Source organism: Delphinus delphis, chromosome 5 (genome assembly GCF_949987515.2).
Source record: "Delphinus delphis chromosome 5, mDelDel1.2, whole genome shotgun sequence".
In the NCBI taxonomy this organism is placed as follows: Eukaryota; Metazoa; Chordata; class Mammalia; order Artiodactyla; family Delphinidae; genus Delphinus; species Delphinus delphis.
In genome coordinates, this window is record NC_082687.1 from 137448580 (window position 1) to 137463512 (window position 14933).

The 14933-nt window shown below is 49.3% G+C and overlaps 1 protein-coding gene across 3 annotated transcripts in view; it reads right to left on the minus strand.

Moving 5' to 3' along the window:
• Nucleotides 1-14933, minus strand: part of FAM193A (family with sequence similarity 193 member A) — a 174113-nt gene that overhangs the window by 46925 nt on the left and 112255 nt on the right. For 2 of the 3 annotated variants that reach the window (XM_060013078.1, XM_060013077.1), the window contains exons 7-10: nucleotides 14226-14373; nucleotides 4214-4291; nucleotides 2512-2624; nucleotides 2135-2377 (exon numbers count right to left, since the gene is read on the minus strand). In XM_060013078.1, the coding sequence (XP_059869061.1) occupies nucleotides 2135-2377; nucleotides 2512-2624; nucleotides 4214-4291; nucleotides 14226-14373 (582 nt within the window). The remainder of the gene's footprint in view (nucleotides 1-2134; nucleotides 2378-2511; nucleotides 2625-4213; nucleotides 4292-14225; nucleotides 14374-14933) is intronic. The other variant, XM_060013079.1, reaches the window with a different exon arrangement.

A 14933-nucleotide genomic window follows, 5' to 3' on the forward strand; every position in this document is an offset into this window, starting at 1 on the left:
AAGGAGAAACATTAAGGAAACCACAAAATTTAATCAGATTAATTGATGTTGCACATCTATTCAAGTTGAAGTGCCCTGGTGTACAACTGTTCTCTCCGCCATTTCCAAGCAGACACAATTTTTGATTCTAATTAAAGGGGTACGGAGAACAACCGTAGGTCTTTACCGTTTGTTTTTGTAACCGCCAAAATTTCAGACACAGCCAGCTGAACAAAACATTAAAGGCACTTATGTGACAAAATACTACAAGATTTTTCACTACAAGGCCAGCTGTGGCCAAGTCCAGTCATAATCTTAATTACCAGCTTTAGCAAGACATCCAAGCGATGGGCAAATGGAATATCTACCAAAAAAAAGTAAGAAGACTTCAAGGCTAGAGCCTATGGAGACCACTTAAAATGTATGACTTTCTGGTACATGGAAAGAGCTGGCGCAGAGCTCCTGGCTCAGTGTGCACGGTTCAAGACACGACTGTAAACGGACACCCCACGGGTCCACGTAAACATGCCACCGCGCCCACCTGGAGCCTCAACACTCAATGGCCTCCAGAAGGAACAAGCCTAAGAACTGGAGACCTTTTGGCTTTAGGGAAGAGTGTCCAGAATTGCCAAACTCAGGTTCTTTTCCACTTTTAGGAAGACAAGAGTCAATAGACTACAATGTGCTATCATCCGGAGCTCATCACAGCAAGCACGGACAGTGCCCAGCAGGCCTCCTGGGGTCCCACTGCACCTGAGGTAACAGCAGGCTTTGCCCTGGGCTGCACCCACACCTGCTCCTGAGGTGTTAGCATCACCACGACCCAGAGGAGGAAGCCAAGGTGCGGAGATGAAGGAACTAAACCATGTGCTCCATGCAATGGAGGCGACCCCAGAACCCGTGATGTCCAGACAGCACTGCAGCCCAGCGACTAAGCCGCCACGCTTCTATTTCACCAACTTAGAAGCGGCACCACGAGAGACACCACGAACCAGCGGCCACACGGAGCTCCTTGGATCACAGAGTGTCTACCGGGAAGACACGGATCACAAGGTGCTGGCGGCCAGATGCCCAGAGCATCCGCACATGGCCCCGGCTCCGCCACTCAACGCAGCATGGGAGACCACGGCTGGCGCCAGCCGCCAGGACACAGGAACGGGGCAAACTCTTCCAATGTAAGTTCTTATTCGACTGCACACGCTGAACTGCGGGATGCTCCTGTGATGAGCTAGCTGGCAGCTAGCTGTGAAGCCCTCAACACTGCACCGGCTCCGAGAGCACAGGGCTTCTACAGCTATGAAGCACCTTGAGTTCAGTGAAAGGAGTCACGGGGTGCTCAGGCCAATCCCTTTACTATTATTCTGTGTTTGAGACCAAATCCATATTGAGAATTGAAAGACTCCGAAGGAAAGCCTCAGAGTCACCGTGCGAAATCCAGACGGGGGAAGCGAGAAGTCTGAGAAATGCGGGGCACCACCCGTCCACTGGGAGCCATGGCGGGGGGCCGGCCACCTCCACAGGGTTCCCGGCACCCACACACACTGTGACATGCAGAAGGCACGTTTTATTTCTTCAAACATATACCCGCGTGCAGCCTGTCCAGAAGCTAGAGCAGGTAGCCTCAACACGAGACACGGCCACAAGTCCGAAGAAACATGGGCCCACTCCCCTCCCTGTGAACTGGCGACAGCTGCACAGCCACCTCGCTTGTACAAAACATCCTTCTAGGTAATGTGGGAACACGGAGAACAGAGCCTTTCAGTCACGTGCTAAAGTGATCATCTGAGTTCTTAGCAAGACATGGAACAAGCATGGATGCTGGGCTGATGATGAGGCGGAATGAGCAGCGGGCTGGCCCCCCGTGATTCAGTGAGCGCGGGCCAGGCCGGCGCTGGGAAACACTTCCCTGCAGACCAGCATGTGTTTGTTTGCCTTACTGCAGTTATTCATTCACCTTCTTTTAGGCAGGTCATGAAACAGTGTCAAAGTTTGGGCTTACTGATTCCATGTTTTAAAATCTATTTAAAAGAATGAAGGGTCCTTTTTCCTGAAAAGCACTATAATGCTATGCATACTTCTGCAGACATTACTGTCTCTATTTCTCATCATTGGATTAGTTAAATTTCTGAAACCTTATGACAAAGTCACGACTTACAAAGTTGGTGCAGAGCCATTGTCTGTGAGGATGAGTCTGGGATGTTGCTGAACTGTAATGGGAGAGCTGGAACCTGACCCTGAGCTTGCTGATGACACGCTAGGTGGGCGCATCTCAGAGAGATAGTCGGGAGCAGAGTCCACCTGGAGTGGTAGCTGGTGAATGTGGATGTCGCCAGTGACGGGGGGGTCCATGATACCACAAGTGAGGATGTGTGAGAGGCTGCAGTCATCGCAAGCACATCTGATTGGGAATTAAGGACAGTTACCGAGACAGCCAACAGAGAAGGGCAGACCGTGCTCTTTAGAGGTTGGTGCCGGCCCTCTGTGGGGTCAGCGAGGGTCCCGCAGGCCCGCTGCACGCACACGCAGGCTCACCTCCTCCTGTAGTTGCAGTTGGGGCAGTCGGGCATGCTCAGTCGCGACGACAGCACGTGCCTCATGGTGTCCGTGAAGCTGTTCTCGCCAGCGACGGCCTTCTTGTTCGTCAACTGGAGGAAATCACGAGACAACGGGTTAGTTTTGCAAGACGCGCCGCCCCGTGACACAGCTTATATTTTCCAGCAATTGTGGTAGTGTGTGTCACACTCAGAACCAATGACCACAGCTTCCTAAGGTGGGGCAGGGCCAGGAAAAGGGGCCGCAGATGTGTGAGGCACACAGCCGTGGGGCTGGGAGAGGCCCTGACACAGGCCAGGGACCAGTAACCCCTAACAGGCTTCCTCACCAGCAAACACGCCGCAGCGTCCCTCACAGCAGACACCCAGCCTTTACCCTGACTCTGCCGTGGGCTTGGTACTTGCTAGGTACCGGGAACATAGAGATAATCACTGCCCTCAAGGAGCTTAGATTCTGGAAGAGGGGACAGGCAAGAAACCAAACTTGAAGACCGTGACGTAGAAGGTGCCCTGGGAGACCTGCTCAGCATGCTGGAGGGGTGGGGGAGCTGCTCGGCAGGTGCCAAGCCTCAGCAAGGCCCAGGTGCAGTCTGGTGATCCCATCAGAGGCAAGGAGGGCGTGCGGGCCAGCGAAGAGCACTGAGCCGGGCATCCCCTCACGAGACCCTTGGCCGCTGCTGAGCCTGGGCTGAGCAGGGGTGCGTCTCGGGAACAGCCTCCCCGCCATCGGGCCTGTGCACACAGAGCTGTAGCACCCAGCGCCCACGAGTTACACAGACGCTTATGAGGCACGATGGAAGCTGGACAGTCAGCACGAAGGCGGCAGTGGGCGGGTGGGAAGGAACGCAGCAGTGAGGAAGGCCAGCTGGAGAGGACGCCAGTGGAGCATGGAGGAGGGGGGGACCCGGGAACCACCTAGGAAGCGGCCCCTCAACCTCCACTCGAGCGGGCGAGCCTCTGGATTTTAGAGAAGGAGCCTGTGGACTGGCTTGGGCAATGGGATGGGTGGTGGCCAGAAGAGCCATGGGACAGGACAGAAGCCACACAGGTAAGCGAGCGGAGCACGGCTGCCCTCTGTCTACCTGTGGAGCCCAGAGAAGACCACGGGTGCGGGCGAGGCTGGGGCCACCGACACCTAGGGAAGGCCAAGGGAGCACGCCCGGCAAGGGAGACTAACTGGGAGAGAAGCCAGCACATGCACGGGAAGCAAGTTTCCCAGTGAAGTCCAATGCCCTGAGACCACCACACCGCAGCCCCCGCGAGTTCTGCCAAAGCGGCAGGCAGAGGGGTGGGGGGAAGAGCCGCTGGAGGAAGGGGTGCGCTGGGGCTGCCAGCAGCCACGGCGAAGGCATGGCCCCTGGCACACGTGGCGCGCACCAAGTTTCAGCCCTGCGACTTCACTGTATGCACCCTGGCGAGTAAACTGGGGACACGCCACCCGCCTAGGAGGAGTCCGTGGGGACTCAGGGGTGGCTGTGGCCCGAGCGGGTGGCTCTGTAAACGCGGGTGTCCCCTGAGGGATACAGGAGAGAAGGAAGTCGGAAGGAAAACCAGTTTACACCACTGCCACGCACAGTGAGCAGAACATGCGTGTGGTGCTGAAGCGCCGGTCTTTTGGAGCCGTCCACCCGCAGGGAGCAATTCCCATTCCTGTGAACCGCCCCTCCGGCCCACAGCCTCACCTGCTCTTCCATGAATCGCCTTTGTTTAAAAAGCTCCCAGTCTTCTGTTAGCATGCGCTGTTTGGTTTTCATTGTCATCTAATTCATGGGGGATGTAAAAAACAAAAAGTCTTAGTACCAGCAAGAGCTACCCCGGACATTTTCAAGGGGAGACTTTTAAAACGATACATACAAGAGACCGCGTCTGCGGACAGAAGCCACAGCACTACAGAAACGCTACCTTATACTCGATCTCAGCGCCTCACGTGACTCGCTCAAAATCATCGCAAATACTTTTCTTGCATGAAAAACACAGCGAGGAGTTCAGATTTTAAAGAGAAATTAACGTATCAGAGGTGGATCTGTCAATACGGTGAGTGGACGGTCACAGTTCACTGAACAACCGCGAGGGGCCCTGCACGTGAAGCGTGAGCCCTGGGGAGGTCGCCCTGAGCGCCACAGCAGGCACCAGGGGCTGCGCAGGGAGGGGCGGGGGCCGCTGTTTAAGCACGAGCTTCAGCTTGTGAAGATGAGAGAGCTCTGGAGCTGAACAGCGGTGACGGTCACAGCAATGTGAGCGCACTCAGTATGAATGAACTGCAGACTTAGAAACGGTTAAGGTAGTAAATTTTGAGTAACGTAGATTTTCCCACAACTAAAAAGAAATTGAGGGGAATAGGGAATTAAGAATGGGCTCAAGGCACTGCCTTATTTGAAGGAGGAGGCTACGAAATGATTAAATCTTGGTGTTTATATAAATGTATTCTTGTAAATTAACCACTGAAAGGATATGGGATACGTATCTTTAAAATTATTAGAAGAAAAAAAAAACGGAAAAGGGCGTATATTCAGTCCTACAGGGAAGGACATACTACAACCAGCAGCGCTCCCAGCTGCTGGACGGAATGCTGCTCGACTCACAGACCACCTAATAAATAGCCTATTACATCTTCAAATTAAAACAAACAAACAAACAAAAAACTGCCCGTTAAACCCTCCAAAATAAAACAAGAGTAACTTAATAAAATCAAATTCATGCACTTAAAATTTTTTAATAGTTTAAAAGTATCAGAGAAGAAACCAAAGTTGAAATTACAGTCTGTTTAGAAATAACTGACAAGGAAAGCCCCACAAATCAAATTTTATAAGATGAGCCCAAGATGCAGAAGAAAATGTACAGTTTAGTGGCGTTTATGAGAGAACAGAACAACAAAAAAAGCCGGAAAAGTATGCGTTCAATGTAAGAAGCCCAAACAAAATGAAACAAGAAATCAACTGATAAGCAATTAAAGGTAAAAGCTGAAATTTGGAAAACCAAGAAGTAAATGTGATCAATAAACCCAAAAGTTGGTTCTCTGAACTTCCTCCCAGGCCGAACAAGGGAAGAAAAGGAACAACAAAAATAGCGGGAGTGAGAAGGGACACGGACACATACAAAGATTTTCTAAAACCACAAGAGAAAACCCCTGTGCAATTCACGCCTTCCACATATAAGAGCAGCTGCCAACAGGTGGCTCGCGGCTATCTTGTTGGCCCTGCACAACGTGTTTTACAAGCTGAGCCAACGTGAAAAAGCCTTTGAGATTTCACCTAACAGTCTAGACTCCTGGCCTCTCTCGACGCTGGACAGCTCAGAGGGCAGGCTGTGGGCACAGCTGGGACGCCAGGGGCACTCCTTTTAGGGGAGCAAGTGCTCTCATTACAGTGCGAAGTTAGAGGCAGGGGAATTCTCCTGTAGCCATCACGCACCCATTTTCATCAGCTGCCCTGTAAGCACAAGCTTAAGCCCACCCCTTTATATGAATGATGTGGATAATTTCCCAGGCAAATATCAATTTGTAAAACTCACTTAAGAAGTAGGTTCATGAACACAATGTGTACTGAAAAGGCAGTAAAAGATACTGAGTCCTTGTTCCTTCCCCTGCAAAAATGAACCAGGCCCCAGAGTTTCATGGTAGGGTCTATGCAAACCCTTTGTAGATTAGGAAAGTTGAACTATTCCTAAAAACTGGAAAAACATGGAAAGTTCTCAATTCATTCTATGAGATTAGCATAATTATCCTTTATACAAAACAAACAAGACCTCAAAGATGAAAACTCAGTAATACCTCAGAATACAGATATAAAAATCCTAAATAAAATGCCTAATAATGGATTAAAGAATAATATATTATAATCTAGTAGGGTTTAATTCCAGGAATGCAAGGATGTTTCAAAATTAGGAAGCCTAATCTAATTCATACAAAAACACATAAAAAGAGAAAAAACATACAAACTTAATGTCTATTCCTGCTTTAAAAAAATTTTTTTTAATTAATTAATTTATTTTTAGCTGCATTGGGACTTCACTGCTGCACAAAGGCTTTCCTAGTTACAGCGAGCAGGGGCTACTCTTCGTTTCGGTGCGCAGACTTCTCATTGCGGCGGCTTCTCGTTGCACAGCACGGGCTCTAGACGCACGGGCTTCAGTAGTTGTGGCACGCGGGCTCAGCAGTTGTGGCGCGTGGGCTCTAGAACGCAGGCTCAGTAGTTGTGGCGCACGGGCTTAGTTACTCCGCGGCATGTGGGATCTTCCCAGACTGGGGCTCGAACCTGTGTCCCCTGCATTGGCAGGCAGATACTTAACTACTGCGCCGCCAGGGAAGGGCTCTTTAATTTGCTAAAAAGTATCAAAAATTTGTATGGCAAGCATCAGACTTAATGTGAAACCTCCAAAGCGTTCCACAAAAGCCAGGAACTGAACAAGGATGCTGCTGCTAGTAACACTCTTACTCATGACGCTTTGAAGATTCTAGCTGAAGTGAAAAAACAAAACACAAAGTTCAAATGCTAATAAAGAGGATAAGACAAAACTATTATTATTTGTAAACGATGTCATGGTCTCCTAGAAAACTCAAAGCAATCAATTCCAGAACTATTTGAGAGATGATGACACGGTGGGATGACTGGACACAAAGCAGAACTCAGCTCGCCTATAAGGACCAGCAATAACTCCTTAGAAAATGTATTCCACCATCTAAGATGCCACTCGTGATAGTCCCTAAAACTGTGAAACACCTACATATAAATTCAGTAAGAAATGTACAAACTATAAGACCATAATATAGGCTATAAAAGACAACCTAAAAAAGGAGATATATACCATAGTTTTGAATGGGAAGATTCAATATTGGTGCTAATTCTCCCTTTACGTAACGTGGGTCTGCAGTTTTCAGGAGAAACATTTTTCTTTCGTGAGTAACTATTACTGTTGCAAATTTTAAAAATGATTTAAAATGAGCTAAACATTAGAAAAAGTAATCGTTTCTTTATCTTATTACAGAGCTCAGTACAGAGTTGTTTGATAAATATAATCAATAGAAACCTCCTCTTTGACCTTCTCTTCGCAGCCTCTGGGATTAATTTTGTGGAACATTTGGGTACCTGTAGGCTTATACATGCGTCACACAACAAACAAAGGATACATCTTTAAAAGCAAACAAGAACAACGGACTTCAAAGCTGTCAACTGTCTCCCCATGGCCATACTTATTGGTGAATGCTAATTATTTTACAGATGTGCAACATTTTGCAGTCTTGAATTACTATGTGGTTTCTAAAATGCTACTTGATTAGAAGAGACTGATATCCATTCCAAGGATTCTAGAATGACTGGTACCCTCTGGATGCAACTAAAATTGCTCGATTTCCCTAACTGGTATTAATGGCATCGTAGTTCCTTGACAGGTGAATGAAAATAAGAATGCACCTTTGGGTTGCTTTAATGAAAGAGGATGGCTTTCCACTGTGAAAAGACAGAGAATGCTTTCTTTTTTTTCCTTGTAAAATACGTGTAACCTAAAATAAACCATCTGAACCATTTCAGTGGTATCCCCTCTCTCTTCATCTTGCAAAAGTGAAACGCGGTCCCCGTTAAACAATAACCGCCCGCCTCCCCTGGCCCCCGGCACCCACCCTCCTACTCTCTGTCTCTATGGATTTGCCTACTCTAGGGACCTCAGGTGAGTGGGATCAGACAGGATGTCTTTTTGTGTGTCTGGCTTATTTCACTTAGAGTAATGTGTTTAAGGTTCTTCCACGTTTTTAGGTCTTCCACGCAGGTCCCTGATTCACTTTGAGTTCCCTTTTCCATATGGTATTAGATAAGGGTACAACTTCATTCTTTTGCAGGTGGATACCCAATTTTCCCAGCACCATTTGTTGAAAAGACTGTCTTTTCCCCATCGAAGGGTCTTGGCACCCTTGTCAAAAATCACCTGACCATATACGCAAGGGTTTGTTTCTGGGCTTTCTACTGTTATCCACTGGTCTGTATGCCTGTCTTTATGCCAATACCACGCCGCTTTGATCACTGTGGCTTTGTAGTAAGCTTTCAAATCAAAAGTGTGAGCCTCCAGTTTTGCGCTTTTTTTCCCCAAGACTGTTCTGGCAATTCTGAGTTCCTTGAGATGCCATATGAATTTTAGGGTGGGCTTCTCTATTCTTCAAAAAACATCGCTGGGGTTCTGACAGAGACTGCACTGAATGTGTAGGCCACTTTGGGTGCTGCTGGCGTTTCCACAGTGTTAAGGTGTCCAATCCCGGAACACAGGAGTGTGCCTCCATTTATTGGTGCCCTCTTTATTTTCTTTCAGCAACGTTTTGTAGTTCTCACTGTACAAGTCCTCCACCTCCTTGAGTAAGTTAATTCCTAAGTATTTTACTCTTTTCAATGCCACTGTAAATAAAACTGTTTTCATAATTTCCTTTTCAGATTGTTCACTGTTTTTGTTTGTACAAATGCAACTAATTTTTGTGTGTGCACTCTGTATCCTGCTACTTTGCTGAATTCACTTACAGTTTTTAAATTCTAACAGTTTTTTTTTTTTGCAGAGTCGTTAGGATTTTCTACATATAAGATCACATCATTTGCAGAGACCGTTTTACTCTTCCTTTCCAATTTAAATGCCTTTTATATCTTTTTCTTGCCTAACTGCTGTGGCTAGATTTTCTAGTACTATGTTGAATAGAAGTGGGGAAAGCAAGCATCCTTGCCTTGTTCCGGATCTCAGAGGATTAAAGGCTTTCTTTTAATCTTTCACTTCTTTTAAAATTAATTTTTATTGGAGTATGGTTGCTTTACAATGTTGTGTTAGCCTCCACTGCACAACAAAACGAATCAGCCATACATATACAGACATCCCCTCCCTTTTGGACTTTAATCTTTCATTATTGAGGATGATGTTTGCTATAGGTTTTTTATATTTGTGGCTTTTATTATATGGAGGTAGTTTCCTTCTATTCCCATTTTGTTGAGTGTTTTTAATCATGAACGATGGTGAATTTTGTCAAATGCTTTTTGCTGCATCAACTAAGATGATCATGTGGTTTTTCCTTGTTGATGTGGTATGTTATATTAATCAATTTTCATACCTTGAAACACCTTTGCATTCCAGGAATAAGTCCTACTTGATCATGGTGTATAATCCTTTAAATATGCTGAATTCTGTTTGCTAGTATTTTGTTAAGGATTTCTGCATCAATATTCATAAAGGACACTCACTGGTCCGTCGTTTTCTTTTCTTGTAGTGTCTTTGGCTTTGGTATCAGACTTAGGCTGGCCTCATAGAATGAGTTAGGAAGTGTTCCCTCCCCTTCAGTTTTCTGGAAAAGTCTGAGAAGGATGGGTATTAATTCTTCTTTAAATGTTTGCTAGAATTCACCTTTGAAGCCATTGGGTCCTGAACTTTTCTTTGTTGGGAGATTTTTGATTACCGATTCAATCTCCTTACTAGTTATAAGTTACTAGTTACTAGTAACTATTCAGATCCTCTATTTCTTCATAATTTAGTCTTGGTTGGTTCTTTGTTTCTAGGAATTTGTCCATTTCATCTAGGTTATCCAATTTGTTGGTGTACAATGGTTCATAGTACTCTCTGGTAATTCTTTTCATTTCTGTAGGACTGGTAGTAATGTCCCTACTTCATTTCCGATTTTAGTAATTTGTCTTTTTTCTTTTTCTCTTAGTCCATAATCTAAAGGTCTGCCAATTTTGCTGTTCTTCTTGAAGAACCAACTTCTGGTTTCACTGATCCTCTCTTCTGTTTTTCTATTCTCTGTCTTTGTTTACCTCTGCTCTAATCTTTATTATTTCCTTCCTCCTGCTAGCTTTGGATTTAGTTTATCTTTTTTTTCTTTCTGCAAGTTGCAAAGTTAGGTTGTTGATTTGAGATCTTTCTTTTTTAATGTAAACATTTATAGCTATAAGAACAAGTATTTTTAAAGAAACGAATTCGCTTTCAGTCTTACTTTTTAAGACCGTATTTTCCTTTTAGAAACAACATGTATGTTGCTATTTTTACACCCCCCCATTTTATCACAATAGCAGTGATAACACGGTGCATTATATTCCTGATTATTATATTCCTCGCAGCAAGGAGGTTACTGCTTAGCACAGTGCTTAGCACACTGCACAGCAAGCCACCATTTATCTTCTTTCTCTTCACCTGAATTATCATTTTAGTTACACCGTTTTTCTGAAATCATCTAAATAAGATCACAAGTTATTGATTGTCATCAGAAGCTTACACTGACACAGCATGATGGAAAAGTCAGGGATAAATCAGACCCCCACTCTAGCGCATGGCACCAATCTCTGCAGAAGGAACCACCAGCGGCAGTGGAAGCCCCTTCAGATCAACTCCAGACTGAAGGCTCCTCTGCGACAGACGGCGAGCCCCTGCTCGACACAAGGACCAGCGCTGCTTACATGCCCGCAGGCCTTCGTTTGCACTTGTACTCACGAATGAGCGTCTCCCCACTGCCACTATGGAACTCTGCAAACTCCCCGAGTAGTGCTCAGCATCAAACACAAAGTTCAACAAGCCCCACTGTCAGGGCCAGAGATGCAGGGGACCTCACAGGTCACCTACTCCAGCCACATCTAAGATTCCGATGTCAGGACTCCCCTGGTGGTGCAGTGGTTAAGACTCCACGCTCCCAATGCAGGGGGCCCGGGTTCGACCCCTGATCAGGGAACTAGATGATCCCACATGCGTGCCGCAACTAAGAGTTTACATGCCACAACTAAGGAGCCCACATACCACAACTGAGGAGCCAGAGAGCCGCAACTAAGGAGCCCGCCTGCTGCAACTAAGACCCAGTGCAGCCAAATAAATAAATATTAAAATAAATAATTAAAAAAAAAAGACTGCTGTCAATTCACTTCTGCACGTCTCCTCTCACAGGGAGGGGGCAGCTCTGTCTTCCTGTGTTTCTCCCTGGGGTCAGACTTCAATCGCTGGGCTGGAGGCCTCTCTCTCCAGACCTCCTCACAGCACTGAGGACAGGGGCGCCCCAAGTTCCTGAGGCTGCACTGCCATTTCCTGTTGGGGTCTGGCCTGTTCGTAGATGCCTTGAGGACAGACAGCGCAGCCCTCACATCTGGACTCCAGAACTCTGTCTAGGACCCTCCCCAGCACAGGCTTCCAAGTGACAGTCTGTTTACTGCTGCCCATCAACGTTTCAGCATCTGATCCGCCCTCCAGTTGATTCGCCAGGACCCAGCTTCTCTCTACACGTCTGTTACTACTGTAGATACTAACGGGGTGGCAGAGGGGCCCAAGGCAGAGCTGCCAATGTCACTGTCCAGGCCCACAGCAAACACTGATGGGGGTGCCGTCTGGACGGACTGTCTGCTGTTGTCCTTGCAGCAGTTTATTGCCCACATGGACCCAGAAGGTTCTCAGGGGACGTGGCACATGGCTTGTGAGGTTCTAGGGTGTCCTCCCTCCTCTCCTAGTCCAGGGACCCTGAAGACAAACTGAGGCCAGTGTAAGCAGCAACCCTTGGTGAGGACAGACTCATCCTCAGTCTGCTGGACAGGGGGTATTTTCTTCAGCCTGATGTTGGGGACAGGGGTTCCGTGACCTGATGCAATCCACCCTTCCTGTAAGCCGAGACGGCAGGACAGAGACTTAGCAGGTGGCGTAACCTCGTGGGTTCCCACAAAGCAGCCCAGACCAGCTCCTGTTTCTCACACGTCTCTCTCCCTGAGAAGCCTTCGCACATCACTCGTTCTTTTAAAGCAAGAATGGCTCATCAAATTTCTTCTATCGTCAGCTTGGACCCCGACGACGAGAGTTCAGCCAGGGAGAGGCTGGCGTCTAGTCTTTGACTTTTTTCTGAAGGTCCCTCCTGCACAGAGAACTGATGCCCCAACGTCCCGGGAAACCAGGGCTCCCAATTCTCCCCTCTCCTCTGTACTCTGGATAAACCACCGCACTTAACTGATGTGGGGTTTCCTCTAAAGGTAACCCAGTAACCGGCTCGGTGCAGCTCAATTCAGAACACAAGGGACTGTTTACTGCGGTCCTGCTTTTTAGTAACCACACACACACAAAACTGATTCAGAATTATATAATACAAAGGCTCAAACAGAACCAAAATGTCATCTAATCTGATTCTGTCATTTCACAAGTGGGAGACTAAGTAAGGCCCAGGGAGGGGAAAGGCTTGAATGAGGCTCACAACCAATCTGGGGCAGGGCCTGGCGCCAAATGCCCCTCAGGGTCCTCCGCAGGACCTGAGTCCAGAACACCCCGAGGAACAGGCAACAGCCCCCGTCCCCTGCAGCAGTCTCCCCTCCGGGCGCCTGTGCCCTCTGCTGCCCGGACAGCAAACTCCTGCAAACGGGCTGGTGCACGCGCAGGCGGCAGGGGGGAGGGAGCTGTCTGCTCCCCTGCCTCGGAGTGACTCAGCTGCCGGCCGCCTGGCTGCACAGGCCTCAGGGGCCGAGCTGGCTGCAGGTCCAGGTGGAGGATGCACAGGTGGAGGATGCACGGCTCCCTGACCCCGTGCCTACATTTGCCAGCCTCAGGCGAGTCACGCAACCTGGGGCCAGCCCTGCCCCCACAGCGGCCGAAGCTGAGGCGTCAGTGGTCAGCAACGAGCCACAGCTGGAGAATTCGAGTGCCCCGGGGGCCCCAGGACAGCGGGGAGCGTGGGCCAGGCACAGAGTGGCTCCCGAGGCCACGTGCTACACATGCAGCAACTGTGGAAGAGGCCAAGCGCATGGCGCCGGCGGAGCCACCTGCCCAAGACAAGCTCAGCTCAACAGCGCCGAGCTGTCGCGTTGCCAAGGCGCACCTGACAGAGGGGAAGGCCAGGATCACGCGGGAGAATATGGTCGGAACCGCTCCCCTAGCTTCTGAATGAGAGACTACTTAGAGTAACGGTCCCTGAGGCTGCAGAGGGAGAACTGCCACACGAAACACGGAGTGAGGCTGGAACGAACAGTGACGTGGGCACACGCCAGTCCCTTCCTTCTTCCCAATCCCTCACCACGCTCGGGTGGCAACGCCGAGACGAAGCGTCACAGCCAGCGGCCAGGCGGCACCCAGGATCCCAGGCAGACTCTGCACCAGCATCCGCCTTACGCCAGAACCAAGGTTCTGTTTTCCTACAGCCTCAAAAGTACAACACGGAGCTGTCACTGTTCCCTTATTACTCCTCACACCCTGCAGTACCCTGGAAAAGACCCATGCTGAACGCCTCCCCTGCCCAACCCTCCTGGGGGTTTTAGAAAAGCGGGCTGGCCGGCCGGGATGCCGGCTGGAAGCCCTGCCCGTGGGCCCCATCCCCACAGCAGCGCCTGCCTTCCACCCTCCTCCACCCCTGCAGACCACCTGCCCAGCACAGCCGTGTGTGTTTGTGTCTGCGCTCCCGCTCGACACGCTTAGGGACGGGGGGAGAATGGGCTCTGAAGCTCACGTGTGGCCAGTGTTCAGGAAACGGGTCCTGACACGGCAAGGTTCAGCCGTTTCCAAAGGCCTCAGAGGCCCCCGCCGGCAGCACCGAGTCTGGGCAGCAGCCTGTGCCCGTGACCGTGGCTGTACCCAGGCCAGCAGGGACCTGACCAGCAGCTGACCCTGCGGGCATGGCTGGGCGTCCCCTCCGGAGCAACAGCAGCTGGGAGCCCCCGCTCGCACCCCTCCCCTGGGCACGTGGCGCCTCGCGGCGGGCTCCTTGCGGCCGTCCCAGTGGTGCACACCCACCTGCTCGTCCACGTAGGCGTCGATCCTCTTCTGGCACTCCAGCCACTCCTCGGCCACCCCGCGCAGCTCCTCCTCGGAGCGCTGGTACCGCTGCAGCAGGGTGCTGTACGTGTCCTCGTTGCAGGTGTCGTGCGTCGTGGTCCCCAGCCTGGGGAGAGAGGCCTTTCAGCACCCTGGCCATCATCTCCCCTCCCGAGGTGGCAAGTGGGGCACCACCACACACCCCACGAGGCTGCTGTGCGGGATGAGTTAAGCACACAGCCCAGGCACCCACGACAGAGTCTGGCCTAGAGAAGACGCTCCAGGAAGCAACAGCTCCTAAGAAAAAAATGAGTGGTGAGTCACGCTGTTCTACAAAGACTAAGGGCCAGAGATTCAGTTCACTGGATGTGGGGTCGTAAACTGTTTTTCCCTACTGAGATTCACTGACACAGAGAGAACAAAACATTTAATGAGAAATACAAAATTTGGACCTGGTTTTCAAATCAAGTAAAACAGGAAATTCAGTTCAATAAAAAATATAATCATAGTTTCATTTACTCTGTGTATCTTGCTAAGAAAGATGGTAAGATGGCAGACGAGAAACTAAACAGAAAACAAAAGTCACAAATAGAGGTAAACACCTAGGCTTCTCAAGAGGAGGGTGGCAGGGGAGAGAAGGAGAGTGGGGGAGGGGTGCAGGCTCACAGGCAGGTTATCTTCAGACAC